The sequence below is a fragment of the Vipera ursinii genome, assembly GCF_947247035.1.
Source record: "Vipera ursinii genome assembly, chromosome: 12".
Lineage (NCBI taxonomy): Eukaryota > Metazoa > Chordata > Lepidosauria > Squamata > Viperidae > Vipera > Vipera ursinii.
In genome coordinates, this window is record NC_139525.1 from 11,605,763 (window position 1) to 11,624,618 (window position 18,856).

General features: G+C 42.8%; 1 protein-coding gene across 1 annotated transcript; it reads right to left on the reverse strand.

Annotated features, from left to right (window-relative positions):
- Window positions 1-3,508: 3,508 nt before the first annotated feature.
- On the reverse strand, window positions 3,509-17,938 carry LPAR4 (lysophosphatidic acid receptor 4). The gene is made up of 2 exons (XM_083371880.1): window positions 17,703-17,938; window positions 3,509-5,131 (listed from the first exon to the last, which is right to left on the reverse strand). The coding sequence occupies exon 2, from the start codon at window positions 4,995-4,997 to the stop codon at window positions 3,951-3,953; it is 1,047 nt and encodes a 348-aa protein (XP_083228006.1). The 5' UTR covers window positions 4,998-5,131; window positions 17,703-17,938; the 3' UTR covers window positions 3,509-3,950.
- Between the last annotated feature and the right edge of the window lie 918 nt (window positions 17,939-18,856).

The following is an 18,856-nucleotide window of genomic DNA, read 5'->3' on the forward strand; positions in this document are numbered from 1 at the left end:
TTGCTAGGAAATGTGTCTCCATCACAACAAACTTCCTCCAAGAAGCTTGAGGCCAGCTTTTATATGATGGTATTCTTTCGTTCCCCACCCCTCCAAAAAAAAAAAAACCAACCATAAGGAGATTATGAGACTGGATTCCAAAACAAGTTTATTGCTGAACAGAATTCTCAGCTGCTCTGCTAAATCCATTTTTCTCCACTTCTGAGAAAAGTTCTATTCCTACCATGAGCGCAGCATTTAAAAGGAACAACACAGCCCCCTCGCCCTGAATGCTAATTAGTCATGTGCATGCCCATAAAGCACACATTTATGCAGGCGTTCGTTTTTATTTCCATTAATAATAAAGGAAAAGAGAAAGAACTCATCCCGTCTTGCTATTTGCAATGCTCAGCAACCCAGTAGGATCTCTGGATAAATTTATTTAAGGCCTTAAATGACGAAATAATGAATCTTTTCATCTACATTTTTGGCAGATGAAAAGAACCCGGGATTATACGTGAGAAAACTGACCACAACCCTTGGCTTGTAAAACCGAAAAAAAGAAAGAAAAAAAGGAACATTGTAAGCTTTGGCAGGACCTCGAATTTAAAAAAGAAAGCAAAATAATAAAAGAAAGACCCAGCATTATGCTAGGATTAGAGTCCCTTTATGTATGGGTTAACCTGGAGTCAGTCCAGCCCCAGCTGATTTCCCCTCCCCCTTTTGCTTGCTTTCAACTTTCCGTTAGGGAGGCTAGACTTTGGTCTTCTCCAAGAGTTTAAAGAAGCAGCTTACCATTCCTCCCCTGTCCTCCCCAAAGTTTAAAAAAATAAACTTGTCAGAAGTTCTGCTCAGAAGGAACAATGTTAAAAGCTCTCCAGAGATTGCATGGGAGGCACTGGCTCCATCTTGCTTCCAACTTTGGCCCGACTAAAACACCCTTCTCCTTTTTACATCGAAAGAGTGGATTCTACCGTTTTCATTTAAACTCCAAATGAGCTTCTGGCACCAGGCAAGCTCAAATCTTCTAAATCCCATCGGTGTGAAAAGAGATGGGGAAGAGCCACTTTCCCAGCGACAGGGGAATGAGGAGCAGATGTGATGGAGGAGGGCAAAATTCTTACTCCTCCTTTCTTTGAGTCCTGACAATCCCACCCTCCCAGGGAAGTACGGTGTTATTAATTATCCCACCTTGAGCTTCTGCAGGAAAATTAGAGGGGTGGGGGGAGAAACCTAAGAAGCATGTTGGATGCAAATTGAGCTTGAAGAATTTGAGAATTCAGGGATGTTATGAATGAACCTTTATTGTCAAAGTACGACCCATGTATACATTGAGATTATCCAATGCTTGATCCTTTTGAAGGACCATTCCATGCCCGCTTGCAATCCCCCTAAACTCACTAGATCAGAGGTCCTCAATCTTTTGGGCACCCGGGACCGGTTCTGTGGAGAAAGGTTTTTCCACGGACTGGAGAGTGCGTGGTTTTGTGTGCTGCCTCCATCCCACAGATGGGGCTGTCTTTGTTTGTGCAGACTGGCTGTTGGCATGCTGCGGCCTGGTACCGGTCCACGGACTGGGGGTTGGGGACCCCTGGACTAGATGACGTTTTACCAGGCTTCTTTCTGTAAGGGAAGAGCAAACAGGGTTGAGTGAAGCACATCATCAGCTTAAGAGTCCTTACATTCCCACAAATGGCCCAAGACCAATCCCTTCTGAATTCCATTGAGCCTTATCTGGCACCAATTTATTACTGAACTTGACTAAATTCTTGTACCAATAAAAGAGAATAGTTGTAGCTTTTGGTTGAAATGAGGGGGTCCTTGGTGCTCTCTGAGCTTAATTGCACTCTTCATATTGGAGGAGTATCCTCCCCTCAGTGTGACTTGAGGGCATATCAAATCTAGTATTTGGGTTTTTTTTAATATAAACAATGCTACGCTTTAATGGTTAAATGGCCTAGACCAGGCGTAGGCAACCTTGGCTCTTTTATGACTCGTGGACTTCAACTCCCAGAATTCCTGAGCCAGCATGGCTCAACTTGGAAACGTCTCCCTTTCCCCTCAGCGTGGCTGGCTCAGGAATTCTGGGAGTTGAAGTCCACGAGTCATAAAGTGGCCTAGGCCTAGGCCAGGGGTAGGCAGCCTTGGCTCGTTTATGACTCGTGGACTTCAACTCTCAGAATTCCTGAGCCAGCATGGCTCAGCTTGGAAACCTCTCCCTTTCCCCTCAGCGTGGCTGGCTCAGGAATTCTGGGAGTTGATGTCCACGGGTCATAAAAGAGCCAAGGTTGCCTACCCCTAGTCTAGACATTGGTATTTGAACATAGATATTTTTAACATTATGTTTTATTGGCTTCTACTAATCTAGATGAAATGTTAATCTATACTGCTAATCCATGTATCATTACACTAAATAGGTAAATAATCCTCTTAGATCCTTGAGTGTAGGCTTGAATAAATGTGCTGCAACTTAATGGGTGACTCCGATTCTTTGCACCTGACATTTTCATGGTTATCGCCAATCTGGGGTTAAAATAATAATGACCTGTATAACAGTAAGCTCATCTAAATAACCCCCTGTATGAATACTGTTGCACTGTCCCCATGATTGAAAGTCTTAGTGTAGATCTTCCATCATGAGGAACAATGGTATCTTTTGATCCCATAACTGCAGTGTTCAGAACAGCCCTGTGTTCAGAACCACCTCTACCTCCTCATTATGTTTTTCTTAACAAAGCCCTTGAGTTTCTTTCCCCCATCTTTTTAATTCCTCTGCAAACATTTCAGGAAAAAAACACCAATCCCTTACATTGAACGGTGGCGAGTCTTGACGTTCCCGAATTACTTGCAAAAGTGAGCGGAAATTTATCCTGCCAGCATTTGGAATGGAAATATCTACCCATTGTTGTTGGCTGTCATTGTCCTCTTTGCATTCAGAACCAGAAATAGAGGTTGAGTGGGAGAAAGATGACTACGCATTAAGCAAAAGCGATAGCATATCCTGCTCCTTAGTTCTTTCTAAACACACCCTGGTCCTAAGCTAGCTTGACAAGTGCCTCCGATATGACTAACATTCTACTCGTTCAGATATTTATACATTCATATTCTACCCACAAAAGGAAGTTCCATGTTGGGTTACATTCCTTGTTCATTTCAGAAGGGAAACTGGGGGGGGGGGATTCACGAGAGGGAGGAACCACTCTCCAGATGGGGGCAAGAGAACTGGGAGAACAAATTTACTTCTCCCCCCTCAGATTTGCCGGGAAAGGCCATTGCTCAACAATTACACAGAAGCCTAGCAATAGTGGCGAATATCTCTAGCTCAGGTGTAGGATGAGGGTGAAGGTTCATTCTCTGACCTTGTGGGGTGGTTTCCAAATGTTTCATTACCAGTCTAGGTAACATCTTCAGTGGAGGGTTTGGCCTGGCACTTAAGTCATTGGGCTTGTTTGAGACCCAAGCACCGTGTGACAGGGTGAGCTCCCATTCTTGTCTCAAAAGCAAAAGTTCAAAAGCATGCAAACGCAAGTAGATAAATAGGTACCACTTAGGAGGGGAGGCAACAGCGTTCCATCTGCCTCAGCATATAGTCATGCCGGCCACATGACCATGGAAGAGTCTTCAGACAATGCTGGCTCCCTCAGCTAGGAAATGGAGATGAAACACCTCCCCCCCGAGTTGGTCATAACTAGAGAGGGGAAACCTTTACCTTTTTTTTACAGTAATCAGCAGGGGAGGGAATAAATAGGAACAAGATGAAATATTTTATTTTTCGGATGCTTCCAAAGCCAAAATGTACATACAGGCAACGTTACTGGAGTTAAAACATGAGGATGTGTTTTCAGAAGGAAGAGCATCTGCTTGACTTTTCATACATATATATGTTCTACATAATTCCCACCTACTGGGTTAATACCAAGTTCTCTGCAGTTCAGTGCCTATCCTACTGTTAGTGCAGACAAGCTTCAGGGTTAAAAATTGGATTCACAGGTCAGGTCTCCTCCATTCGTAATAGTCTGGTCACTCATCTCCTCCTGTATTGGTGGCAGAGGAACTTTTGTTAGAGGGGTTTCGGTTTTAAAAAGGGAATCTGTTTTGAGATGAGGAATGACATAGAATGATTTCTGGAAGGATTCTGAAGTGAAGTAATAGACGAAAGGATCAAAGCAACAGTTGAGAGTGGCAATACACAGGGTGATGGGGTAGAAGGTTTTGGCGAATGTCTCCAGAGAACAGTTGGCTACGGCTTGAGAACGTACAAGGGCATAAAGGAAAAGGATGGAATTGTAAGGGACAAAGCACACCACAAAGATGGTGACATGCACAACTATCATCTTGAGCACTTTTTCTTTGTTTGTGCCAATCTGGGAGAGGGTGGCTGGTTTCCTGAGAGTCCTCAGAAGTAGCGATGAACATGTAAGGTTGAGCAGAAGGGGAATGATGAAGCCAACCACTTCAATAAATATTGTAATCTTGGATAAGTAGGTCTTCCACACGTCTTTGGGAAACCCTTCAAAGCATGTTGTTATGCCATTGGTGGTATTAGTTGTGGAAAACAGGGATGCCAGGATCCCTCCACTGAGTACTAAAACCCATACTCCTGCGCACACAATGGCTGAATTACGTCTTGTCCTGACCAAACGAGACCGGAAAGGGTAGACAATCGCCAGGAAGCGGTCCACACTGATGCAGGTGAGGAACAGCATACTTCCGTAGATGTTGGTCAAGAAGGCTGTTCCTGAGATCTTGCACAGAGGGTCTCCGAAGGGCCAGTTCCTGTTGAAATTGTAGAAGATCTTGAATGGGAGAGTGAACACAAAAAGCAAGTCTGAGACCGCCAGGTTGGTCATGAAAATGGTTGTCTCGCTCCGCATTTTGATGCGGAACCAGAAGACAAACAACGAGGCACAGTTGGTGATTAAGCCAAGGATGAAGACCACACTGTAGACCGCTCCATAGAGGTTGTACTTGAAGGAATCGTCAATCACGCAGGTATGGTTGTTGCTGTGATTTCCCATTCCAGCACTGCACTTGGCGAAGCAAAATTAAGTAGCATCCATGTACTGTAATTCAGGAATCCCCCACGGCTTCAAGAAGCACCTTCTGTGGGTTGAAAGCTGGCGGCCACAGAGTCATGATGTGAGCCTTTCTCCTGAAGAACACAAGAAGGTTGGGAAAGAGGTGAGACCTCAGAGACTCTATTTAGTCCTACACAACTAAACAAAAAAACCCACATTTTTTTAAAATTCCATTTATATCCCGCCCTTCTCCGAAGACTCAGGGCGGCTTACAAGCTTAGCAGTAGCCTTCATTCTATGTATATGCCTGCTTATTAGGGCTTTCATACACCCCCCCCAAGCGGCATTATTACAAAGTCAGCTTAATTGCCCCCAACAATCTGGGTCCTCATTTTACCTACCTCGGAAGGATGGAAGGCTGAGTCAACCTTGAGCCTGGTGGGACGCGAACCTGCACTAATTGCAGGCAGCTGGTGTTACTTAAGGAGGCATTAGCCCACTGCTCCACCAAGGCTCTTTGATAGAAGAGACCATTTGTAGCTTAAGGTTGAACTGTGGGGTCCTTGGTGCTTTCTGGACATGGTTGTTTTCTTGCAGATGTTTCATTACCAACCTAGGTAACATTCACCTAGCACTGAGGACATTACCTGGCTTGGCAATGAAACATCTGCAAGAAATCAGCCAAGTTCAGAGAACACCAAGGACCTCATAGAAAACGCATTCCCTGATGTTCAGTTACAACGTCCAGATTAAATGAACATCATTTTTTCTCCTATCCCTTCCTGCCTCTAAGGAACAGACACTTGAGTTGATGTAGTGGAGGAATTCAAACCCTCATTGACATTTCATTTCTGCTACAAGAGTAACTCTCAGTATTTCTTTTAGACAAAACTTTACTTTTTTGTAAGTTTTTATGGTGTTTTTTTTACTTGTAAACTGCTCAGAGTCGTTTAGACTCTGAGATGAGCGGTGTATAAATTTGATAAATGAATAAACAGAAAGCTAAGTTCACATAACAAACCAACTTTAAAATGTCGTTGATTAAAATGTGTTGGTTCAACTGATGTATAAATAACCCAGCTATGGGCTTAAGCATGCTGTGTGAATCAAACCATCGCATTAACCCACTGTACTTGTTTACTAGTTATGTAAACAGAGCAACTGTGTTTTATTAACAGATAACTAGTTTGTAGTGTGAACTCAGCCAGACCCTCAAGGTAGGCCAAACCCTCAATTGCAGCCAGACTGTAGCCAGTTCGTGTTTGCTATAGAAAATGTGCATGGACATTTTAAAAGTATTTGAACAGAATCAGTCCAGACTTTTGCACAGTGCTGTTCTGGACTCAAGTTTCTTATTGCAATGTTATTTGCTATAGAACCTAACTGAGACTGAGCAATCTCCCTTAGAATATCTGAAGAACTGAAGAAGCTTCTTGGATGAGAAGCGAAATGTTTTCAAGAGGAAGTCCAGTTGCCTTTTGAAAAGCTCCTTTGGGATTCCATTAGGATAAGAAAACGTCTCATCTTTTTATCCTATTGCTAGATAATCATCTGGATCGTAACTGAAGGAATCAGCTTTTTTTTTCTTCTTCTTCTGGGGAAACAGACCCTCCCACTCACCAAGATTGCAGAATTTATTCTCCTAGTTGGCAGATAACCCCCACGTAATTTTCCTCCCCATGTCAAGGACGGAAAGTGCTTCAAGCATCTGAAGGCAACTGCTAGCAAATAGTTGGGTGACTGGAAGAAGGGAAACAAACATCTGGCGCACAAGAGCAGAACAGACATTCCAGCTGCTTGTTTCCTGTTGTAAGACAGGCTCTAACATCTGACCCAGTATGTAAAGCAGCAGAAGGGAGGGGGGGGAAAGAACCACGTCAATTGCCATCTGGAGGGATTTGAGGAGCAAATGTTAAGACAATGCAAGGCACCCAATCTCTCCCAAAGAATTTGAATCATGAAAGGTTTGTTTGTAGTATTTAAACCCAGGAAGAAGCAAAACAACAACAACAACAAAAAACCAACCCCACAGCTAAGATGTATTCAGTTAAATCTGACATACCGGGAATCATTTTAACTTTATTTAAAAGCGGTATTAGAATAAGTGACTCTCAAAACCTGTGTATTGTTTAATTATTTCTTTTTTTTATGCTTCTATGATCCTCTTATTCATGGTGTTTTGATGATTGTATTGCTTTTTAAAAATATGCCAGTTTAGTTTGCATGATAGATGGATGGATGGATGGATGGATGGATAGACAGACAGACAGATAAGATAGATTAGGTAGGTAGGTAGGTAGATAGATACAGACAGTGCTTTTTTTTGTAAAAGAAAAAGGTGCCGGAACTCACACGTGTCCTACAACCCGCCTTGCCTACCCTGCAAGGTTCCATCCAAAAAAGGTGCCGGAACTCCGTTCTGAGCGTTCTATGAGAAAAAAAGCCATCTATCTATCTATCTATCTATCTATCTATCTATCTATCTATCTATCTATCTATCTATCTATCTATCTATCCATGTATTGAAAATAGAGAAAGAAAAGTAAAAATTCTGTCAATATTAATTACAATTACAGGATGCCAATATTCCAAGTCTCAAAATACGGTACTTGCGTTTTCATCCAAAATTAAAAACAGCCAAAAAAAACCCTGCTAAAATTCACATCACATATTGTTATACAGTAATGGTTTTGATCTTAAGCTAATTACTTAATATTAAATTCTCCAATGTATTTTGCTTGGTTGATTGTTCTGTCGATCAATATACAGGTAGACAAGATAGATGAAACAAATTTAACAAATTAAAATATCTAAATATATTTGAACAAGGAAAAGAAGAACACTGGAAAAAAGGAGAATTAATTTTTTATTTCCCTTTTTAAATATTTGCTAATGCAAAATATTTGTAGCCATACATGTCTCCTTAAAAGCCAGACAATAACTGATGGCATTTACATTTCTACATTTTGGGACCAATTCTTGCTTAAATTTAGTTAAATTGATAAGTTTTGCCACTGCTGCAGATTCTCTAAGTTTAACTTCCCAATCAACTGTTGTGTCTTTCTTCCAGTGTTTTGTAAAGTTTTTTTTATAGAACAGAAAGATAAAAACTAACAAACATAAATAGTTAGAGGGACAGATAGAAAGAATAAAAAGAAGAGAGAGGATATCAGAAAAACAAAACCTACAGGAAAAAACCCAGAAATATAAAAAAGTGACTTCCAACTTTTTTTTTACAAAAGATATAAATAAAGCTTAAATTCAGGATTAATATACACTTTTCAAATGGACAACAGTTTTTATCAATCACTGAAACCTTCGGTTATAATTTGATTTCCCCCCCTGCCCCGTTTCTTGCAAAAAGTCCACCAAAAGCTTCCATTTAAAGTTCAGTTTTGCCAGCGCCTTTTCTCTAACGAGACCCGTTCATTTTACCGTTTCTGCCAGTTCCGTCACTTCTGTATCTTTCTTCCAAAATTTATTCTCACTGCTATAAGCGCAGACCTCATTAAATCATAATATTTATGGTTGAGCATTCCAAACCAACTTCACGTTTATTGTGTTTCACAATAAATAAAGATGTCCCTTAATTACATATAGCATTCCGAGTTGAATCCACAGGGCTAAAGATTTTCTGGTTTCTATATAGTCAACCCCAGACGGGGTTCAAGTAAAAATGTTGGTTAGCAAGTCCTGCCTTTCTGTTTACAAACTACTTTATATGTGCTACCTAAAGACATACAAAAAGCCTATTCTTTCATTTTGGGTTCCTTTTGTTAGGGAGCTAGCGCAATAACTGTCCCTTGTCTGTAGGCCTGTGTCGCCTTTTCTCTGTTGCCCCAGCAACGGAAAATATTCACAAAGAAATTCAGTGGCGATGGTAAACCACAAATGGGCACCCTCTTAGAACTCAATTCGTCCGCGCTCTCTGTATATAAGTTCAGTGTGGCGGTTTTCAGGGACTTTGTACTTAAACTCGGGCAAAAAACATATTTGTGCAATATTTTTGGTTTGCTGGTTGCGCATCTACAGCTCTATTTTTTTAAGCATGAAAGTGGAATTATTGCCCAAGACTTATCAGATAGCCACTTCTGATTGCCATGGGCACATGCACGAAGCCTCCAAGAGTTGATTTGTCTTCCAATTGCCTGTGGAAAGGAAGACCAAAGGAAGATTATGTATGTATGTATGTATGTATGTATGTCTATGTGTATATATATGTATGTGTATATGTATGTGTGTGTATATATATATATATATATATATATATATGTGTGTGTGTGTGTGTGTGTGTGTGTGTGTGTGTGTGTATATGTGTGCGTATATCTGTATATATCTTGAGTGTTTTGAGCACCTCGTCGACCCAAATATGGGCGAAATCTTTTGCCTGTATCAGCCCAAACTAGGGCCATCCACAGGCGGCAGTCACAACTGCGACAATTGTTTGTATTAAATACATTTGGATTGCTGACAAAGAATTAAAAGGGGAGACTGATATATCTATATCAGTCTCCCTTTAATTCTTTGTCAGCAATCCAAATTTATTTAATATGTGTGTGTGTATGTGTGTGTATACACACACACACACACACACACACACATGTATGTGTGTGTGTATGATTTTGCCAACAAAGAATTAAAGGGAGACTGACATAGCTGTTTCAAGCTTTTTTGCTCTCATCAGTCAGCCACACCCTTCTGAGATTCGAACCTGGGCTGTCAGAAGGGCGTGGCTGACTGGTGAGAGCTAAAAAGTTTGAAATAGCTATATCAGTCTCCCTTTAATTCTTTGTTGGCAAAATCCAAACTTTGGCACAAAAAGATTGTCCCAGTTGCGACTGCCGCCTGTGGACGGCCCTAGTTTGGGGGCTGATACAGGCAAAAGAAGAAAAAAGACCCATATTTGGGTCGACACAGGGTGTTTAAAAAAACCCACTTAAGACATATATCTATATAAAATAGCGACCCCCATGGACAACGTTCCTCCAGGCCTTCCTGTCCTCTATCATCTTCTGGAGTCCCTTTAAGCTCACGCCTACTGCTTCTGTGACTCCATCCATCCACCTCGTTCTCTGTCGTCCCCTTCTTCTTTTGCCCTCAATCTTTCCCAGCGTTAGGCTCTTCTCCAGTGAGTCCTTCCTTCTCCTTAGGTGGCCAAAGTATTTGAGTTTCCGCTTCAGGATCTGGCCTTCTCAAGAGCAGGGTAATTTAATAATTTAATTTAATTTAATAATTTAATTTGTATACCGCCCTTCTCCCGAAGGACTCAGGGCGGTGAACAGGGCGATGCATAATAAAAAAACAGAATACAAAAATTAAAAAGTGATTAAACAATTATGCCCGTAGTAATTAATACATATTAAAAATTAAAACTAGTTATAAAAACCCAACCCCATCCCATCAGACCAGGCCAGCTTGTTCAAAAAAGAAGGTTTTAAGAAGGTTTTAAGGTTTTAAGGCTACAGCTCCCTAACAAATATCCGATCCTGCATGGAGATGGTCCCAGATTCATTCCTCGGCTTTTCTGACAAGGATGGAAAAGCCAGGTCATGAAACTTGAACTCCACTACAATTAGTCCTCAACTTACGACCATTTCTTTAACCACCATTCAAAATTATGACAGCGTTGAAAAAAGTGACTTACGATGGATCCTTACCAGCCCATCTAGAAACACAACTCCAGACAGCTCACAAAAAACAGACAAAACTTTATTTCAATCATTGACCTGTAAAAATACCACCAATACAACGAGAAACACAAAACTATCCCCTAACATCGGGAACTATAAGCAACCATTTGTGGGTGACCCTGAGACATAATGTAGCAGCATTTTGCTACCTTTAGAGAAACAAATTTATCTTGATTATTTCACAGGTAAAAGTTATTGGAAACTTTAAAAAAGGGGGTAATTAACTCTTGCCGAATGTTCCTGGCTCTGCAGATGAACACGGGCTATGTTCACAACAACAGCACAAGCAAAAACAAACAAACAGTGAAAACTATTAAACCAAAAACAGCCAACACCAACCACCTTTTGGGATACACCCAACGGAACCCTCCACAAGTTCCCACTTTACTCTAAACCAGCATCTGGGAGGAGAAGAACCATCTCTTTATGGAGATCTAGTGGTTTGGGTACCTGCCAGATCAGGAATAAGGCTGTCCCACAGGGCAGGGACTCTTACAAAAAAAGTACACACTGTCTCTTCTACTCCAGCACCAAACGTGGTGGCCACTGTTGACTTTTTCTTTTTAGAACTCAGGGAAACCTTCCTGTCTAGTAAGGAGATCAAGCGACTCCCACAGACAAATAGCCTGGGAATGTTATTTGTCGAAATACATGCAATCTGAAATTGAACGCTGCCCAAAACAACTAATTCCGTGTCCTTAAATTTGTCTAAGAGGGCAGACTTAATCTTATTTTCCAGCTGGAAAATAAGGTGAGAGAGCTGGCCCCTTCTGGTGAATGTCCTTCCTTTCGTGGAGTCTAGCAAAAAGAAAAGAGCATACTCACAAAATAATATAGCATTTTGCTACTTGTGTAAGAACCGTCTCTCCTTTTTTTTTTCTTACTCATGACAGCTTCCAATCTTTCACTTGAAAAGCAGTTGCAGGTAAACTGATTGTATGACGTAGAGCAGAGGCCCCCAACCATTTGGGCACCAGGGACCGGTTCCGTGGAGAGAGGTTTTTCCGCGGACCGGAGGGGGCGTGGTTTTGGGTGCTGCCTGCATCCCGCGGATGGGGCTTCGCTTGTTTGTGCGGACCAGCTGCTGACGGGCCGTGGCCCAGTACTGGTCCACTGTCTGGGGTTGGGGACCCGCGATGTAGAACTCCAGAGAGACCTCTGCTTTTGCAGTCAAAACAAACATAGATGGTCCTTGACTTACAATCGTTCATTTAGTGATCGTTCGAAGTTACAACAGCTCTGAAAAAAAGTGACTTATGCATCCCCAAAGTCATGTGTTCAAAATTCAGAGAATTGGCAACCATAACTAGGACGGTTGCAGTGCCCCGGGGTCATGTGATCCCCTTTTGTGACCTTCTGACAAGCAGATTCAAGAGGGAAGCCAGATTCACTTTAACAATTGTGTTACTAATTTAACAACTGCAGTGATCTACTTAACACTGTTGGAAGAAGGGTCGTAAAAATGGGGCAAAATTCATTGAACAAAAGTTTCATTTAGCAACAGAAATGTTGGGCTCAATTGTGATCATAAGTCAAGGATACTTGTGCATTCTTTATTTTTTCAGTCCCTTTGGCCAGCTTCAACATTTTCAGAGCTGTTCATTCCCTTCCTGCTTAACTCCCTGCAGAAATCATTGCAATGAGCAAAAAATGTTATTCAGCCTACCAAGCTCTTGTAAGATCCTGAACAGATCTGGCATTCTGGATCATAGGTCTCCTTTGGATTCAATAAACAATAAAATGCATAAACAATAAAATGCATTTGTTTTTAAAAGACTAGCTATAGCTCTCTCTTGGGAAATAAGACCCAATAAAATAAACTTGTTTTTAAAAGGGCAGACAAAAATCCTTTAGTTACACAGGAGTGTGGAACATTAAGGCATTCTGTGTTTTGATATCAAAGCACTTTAGCATAATAACAACAATGAATTCCTGCGTAGCCTTTGGTTCCTCTTCTCAGGTTTATCGAGGGTGTTATTTTATTGTCTGAATTACTTCTTCCTAATGTTTTCAACGATCTGTTGTAAGTACAAGGACTTTCTAGAAGAGGTAGAGATTTTACACATCCCTACATGCAAAACATTTAAATTCAGAGTGTCCCTTTAGAAACTGAACCAAATCTTTCCAGCTGCCCCAATAGCTAGGACTAAACCTGAAGGATGATGGCAGCTGTAAATACAGTAACATCTGGAAAGTGCAGGTGCTATGCTCCTGGATGATAGTATCCTGTACTTTAATGGTACTCAATAAATTCTTAAATATGATGAACAGCTGTGATCACTGCTACCCTTAGAAGAAATAGAAAGTCATGTGGCAGGACAAGAAGCAACGGATGGAAACTAGTCAAGGAGAGAAGCAACCTAGAACTAAGGAGAAACTTCCTGACAGTTAGAACAATTAACCAGTGGAACTACCTGCCTCCAGAAGCTGTGAATGCTCCAACACTGGTAAATGCTCCAACACTGGAAGTTTTTAAGAAGAGACTGGACAGCCATTTGTCTGAAATAGTGTAGGGTTTCCTGCCTGAGCAGAGGGTTGGATTAGATGACCTCCAAGGTCCCTTCCAACTTCTTCTTCTTCTTCTTCTTCTTCTTCTTCTTCTTCTTCTTCTTCTTCTTCTTCTTCTTCTTCTTCTTCTTCTTCTTCTTATTATTATTATTATTATTATTATTATTATTATTATTATTATTATTATTATTATTATTATTGTAAAAGTGATAATAATAATAAAAGTAAAAGTAATTTTGTATTTACAGCAGGAACAAGCCATGTGGAATTGGCTGCAGAAGCTGGAGATGACACAAGCCTATTCAAGTTCTTTGCCTAACTTCTACAGGTAATCCTCGACTTATAAGTTTGTTTAGCGACCGTTTGAAGTTACAACGGCACTGGAAAAACCTACACCTTATGACCATTTTTCACACTTAGGACCATTGTACCATCCCCCCCAGTTACCTGATTTACAGTTACCGTGCTAATAATTCAACAACCGCAGTGATTCGCTTATCAAATGCGGCGAGAAAAGCCATAAAAAGGGGCAAAACTCACTTAGCAAACTTCTCTCTTAACAACATTAGTTTTGGGCTCCGTTGTGGCTGTAAGTTGAGGACCACCTGTATTAAAGGGTATGGTCACCTGAACATCTGCGTTGGTTTAAATCTGAAAGAGGGCAATTATTCTCAGATGGTTTGGTGTACGTGAGAAAACCTGGCTCTGCTATACAGGCAGTCCTCGACTTACATGGAGGCCAACATTTCTGTTGTCAAGCGAAACAATTTTCAAACTCTTTCCTTCAGAGAGGGATGGTCTATGCCAGGGGTAGGCCACCTTGGCTCTTTGATGACTCGTGGACTTCAACTCCCAGAATTCCTGAGCCAGCCACGCTGAGGGGAAAGGCAGAGGTTTCCAAGCTGAGTCATGCTGGCTGAGGAATTCTGGGAGTTGAAGTCCATGAGTCATAAAAGAGCTGAGGCTGCCTACCCCTGGCCTAGGCCTTAGGCCACTTTATGACTCATGGACTTCAACTCCCATAATTCCTGAGCCAGCCGTGCTGAGGGGAAAGGGAGAGTTTCCAAACGGAGCCATGCTGGCTCAGGAATTCTGGGAGTTGAAGTCCACGAGTCATAAAAGAGCCCAGGTTGCCTACCCCTGGTCTATGCCAAATTTGAATGGAATCCAATACAGGTAGTCCTCAATGTACAACTATTCGTTTAGTGACCGTTCAAAGTTACAATGGCACTGGAAAAAAGTGACTTTTGACTGTTTTTAGCACTTAACTATTGCAGCATCCCCATGGTCACAGGATCGGAATTCAGATTCTTGGCAACTGGCTCCTATTTACAATAACAATAGGGACCTTGGAGGTCATCTAGTCCAACCCCCTGCTCAGACAGGAAACCCTGCACCATTTCAGACAAATGGCTGTCCAGTCTCTTCTTAAAAACTTCCAGTCTTGGAGCATTCACAGTTTCTGGAGGCAAGCTGTTTCACTGGTTAATTGTTCTGATTCTCAGGAAGTCTCTCCTTAGTTCTAGGTTGCTTCTCTCCTGGATTATGACGTGTCCCAGAGTCATGTGATTTCCCTCTGACAAGCAAAATCTAGGGGAAAGCCAGATTCACTGAAGAGACTTGACAACTGCAGTCGTTAACAACTCTGGCAAGAAAGTCATAAAATGGGGCATTAACAACTGTCTCACTTAACAACAGAAATTTCAGGCTCAGTTGTGGTTAGAAGTTGAGGATTCCTGAATTTATTAAGTCTTGCTTCTCCTTTGATCAGGCACATTGCTAGCAGACGCAACCTTAACTTGATTCCCACGCTACATCAATTCTCTTTTACTAGCCAGGAAACAGTCACTATTCTACTTTGTCCCAACTCTTATTATAACCCCGAGGCATGGGATGTTGCTTTAGGTCCTTCTTCACGCATTACCACACTGAGGAATCCACTGGATTCCAGATCCCAGAGCCCCTGTCCAAACTTTTATGGCCAGTAAGTTGGATGCTCCCTTAAAACTTCAGAGAAGTTAGACCCTTAGTGATTTGCCAGCTCTGGCCCTTGGCAGGCTAATGATGTTGTTAGCTGCGAAGTCATGTCCGACCCATCGCGACCCTATGGACAACGTTCCTCCAGGCCTTCCTGTCCTCTACCATCTGCTGGAGTCCATTTAAGCTCACACCTACTGCTTCAGTAACTCCATCCAGCCACCTCATTCTCTGTCGTCCCCTTCTTCTATTGCCCTCAATCTTTCCCAGCATTCGGCTCTTCTCCAGTGAGTCCTTCCTTCTCATTAGGTGTCCAAAGTATTTGAGTTTTAGCTTCAGGATCTGGCCTTCTAAAGAGCAGTCAGGGTTGGTCTCCTCTAGGACTGACCAGTTTGATCGCCTTGCAGTCCAAGGCTAATGATAGTAATATCAATAACAGTAGAAAGTGAGTGTGGTCTCTTCAAAACATCTGCATGTATAGAATTTTCTTGAAAGACAAATGCCCCAAATCAGTCAATCAATCAGCATGGTCAGGAGCTGGCAAAACTGAAGCATTTAAGGCTGTAATCCTAAACACAGGGATTAGGAATCAAGTCCCATGGATTAATGGGAATTAATTGTGAGTAAACCTTTAATAAATATTTAGCTTTCTTCAGCTGGAATAAAAAAAAACCAAAGCCTTAAGACCGATGCGTATCTTCTATATTTCAGTGGGAAAATAGATTGAAATGAACAGTGCCTTGTTTGAACTACTAGACTATGGCCCAGTATTAGATTTCAAAACATCCAATTTTAGCCTCCACTCATTTTATTTGACTTTTGAAAACTGGCAGAAGATCAGTAGCTTTTACCTATACACAGATCATAAACAACAACAAAATAATAATAATAATAATAATAATAATAATAATAATAATAATAATAATAATAATAATAATAATAATAAAAACCTGGTTGATACCTAGGATGCTGGCAGCAACCGGTGTCAACCATTAGTGCCAGTCAATTTGAATGTCCAGTTGACTGAGGTTCATGTTTAATGAATAAAAGTTTTATAATAGCCAAGAATTTATAATAGTTTTATAATTTATAATTTTATTTTTTATAGTTTTATAATTTATAATTTTATTTTATAATAAAAGTTTTATAATAGCCAAGAACCTGCAATGAGTGCAGGTTCGAGTCCCACCAGGCTCATGGTTGACTCAGCCTTCCATCCTTCCCAGGTAGGTAAAATGAGGACCCAGATTGTTGGGGGCAATTAAGCTGACTTTGTAATAATGCCGCTTGGGGGTGTGTGTGTGAAAGCCCTAACAAGCAGGCATATACATAGAATGAAGGCTACTGCCACCCTGAGTCTTTGGAGGAGGGCGGGATATAAATGGAATTTTTTAAAAAAATTAAAAATTAAAAAGTGTTTAGTTTGCCTCAGCAAAGTCTCCTGAATACACACAAAAAGCTACTTAAGGAAAACAAAAATAAGTTTCACTCAACTTTGTTTCTTTTTTCTAGTTGTTTGGGTTTGTTCGTTTGTTTTAAGAAAAAAAAACATTGTTATAGTATTATAAAAGAGAAACAGAACCGTTAGGTTGCACAGGGCGATTTCTGTGCTGGAAAAACCTCCCTGTTCTTACGAAGCTACCGTAGGAACTTAAAATTTAGCATTTAAAGACTTTGGGAGGGGGCGCTTCAGCAGGGGAGAGGGGCTAACCAGTGCAAGGCCTTCTGCAAAAACGGGATCCTGCCATTATTATTTGGATTTGCCATGGTGATAAATAGGAGGAGGGAGGGGGGAAGGAAAGGAGCAGCCTTAGATCAGCGTTTCCCAACCTTAGGAACTTGAAGATGCGTGGACTTCAACTCCCAGAATTCCCCAGCCAGCATAGCTGGCTGGGGAATTCTGGGAGTTGAAGTCCACGCATCTTCAAGTTCCTAAAGGTTGGGAAACGCTGCCTTAGATGACTATCCATCGTGGCTGAAATTGGATTTCAAGAATAGGGCGCTTAAGGAGATGAGATGGCCACTATTCTGTTTTCCTAAAACTAACCAGCTTCAGAACAAAATATACAGTATTTTCTTGGGGGGGGGGGGAATGAAGAGGAAAAAAAAACTGTTTTGCAGATGCGCCTTCCTTTTGCAAACACGAGAGCCCTTTTTTCCGATCACGATCCCTAACCCTTCCAGATTCCGGGACGGGCGCGGGGACCCCCCCGCAGTCGATCGAAGGGGCCGCGGGGCTAGGAAAAAGCGCAGCTGAGTTTTTTGGGGGGGGTGGTTTTTGGTTTTTTAGGAGAAATCTCGGGAAGAGCAGGAGAGGCCAAAGGAGTCGCTACCCTCCTCCTCCTCCACCACGGTTTTTTTTTGTTTTTGAGGAGGGGGTGGGTTGGAAAGCGGACTTCTCCAAGGAAGCCCCCACCAAGGCTTTTTTTCCCCCCCAAAGCGTCTCCCCCGGGAATCCGGCTGCCAGGCTCCCCCCCGCGCGCCCCCTTCTCCAGAAGCTCCCAACGGATCGCCCGATCGCCTTCCTTACCCAAACAAAGGGAAGCCGCTCCAGACGGGATCGCGGGACCCTGGCGGCCGCCCCTCCTCGCTCCGGATCGGCTGCAAAAAGAGGGTTTCATGCCGGGCAGCGCCCCCCCCCCATCCATCCGTCGCCGGGTTCCCCCCACGACCCCTCCCCAGCTCGCCTCTCCGGCTAGGAAGGGGAGACCTCCTTCATCCCGGAGGCAACCAGCCCGAGTTCGGTTCCTTTGTTCCGACCGGGACGGGGGGGGGCAGCAAGGAGTTCCCCCGCCCACCCACCCACCCACCCACCCACTCGACTTGCGGGGAACTGAGGCAGGCAGGCGAGGGGGCTGCAGCCGGGCTCGGAGGAGGGGAGGTGGAGGGGGGGGGGAAGAACGGAACGGGGTCTTCGACGGGGATTGGATGGCGAGCGGGTCGTCTCGCAGGATCCGGGGGGGTGGGGGGGTGGGGGAACCGCTGGCCAGTCCTTTCGGTTTTGCCTTCTTGACCCCGCCCCCCGATCGGGGCTGAGTTGGAGGGGAGGGCTCGAGGAGGAGGAGGAGGATCGACTTTCTCTCTTTCTCTCTCTCTCCTCCTCCTCCTTCCTCCCCCCACCCCCGTCGGATAGTTTACTCCAGGGGTCTTCCAACTTGGCCCTTTTATGACTTGTGGACTCCAACTCCCAGAATTCCTCAGCCAGCGTACGCTGGCTGAGGAATTCTGGGAGTTGAAGTCCACAAGTCAAAAAAGGGCCAAGTTGGAAGACCCCTGGAGTAAACTATCCGCAAGTCATAAAAGTCCACAAGTCATAAAAGGGCCAAGTTGGAAGACCCCTGGTTTACTCCGAGGTTTAGTTGAGTTGCCCGTTGAGCGGGGAACCGACCCGGTGGGGGGAGAAGCGCAGTAGGCCAGATCGATCGCTTCGGGGAAGGGAAACGGGAGGGCGCTGCGGACTCGATGGGGCTCCGGGTTGCTTGATTGAAGAGCGATCGGCTGTTCGGGATCGGTCGAGCCCAGGGGTAGGCAACCTGGGCTCTTTTATGACTCGTGGACTTCAACTCCCTTATTTATTTATTTATTTATTTATTTATTTACTTACTTACTTACTTACTTATTTATTTATTTAATATACCGCCCTTCTCCCGGAGGACTCAGGGCAGCGTACAGAGTAATAAAGTA

Excerpts from the sequence above, each read along its gene's own strand:
- LPAR4 (XM_083371880.1), bottom strand. The coding sequence starts at position 4,997 with ATGGGAAATCACAGCAACAACCATACCTGCGTGATTGACGATTCCTTC.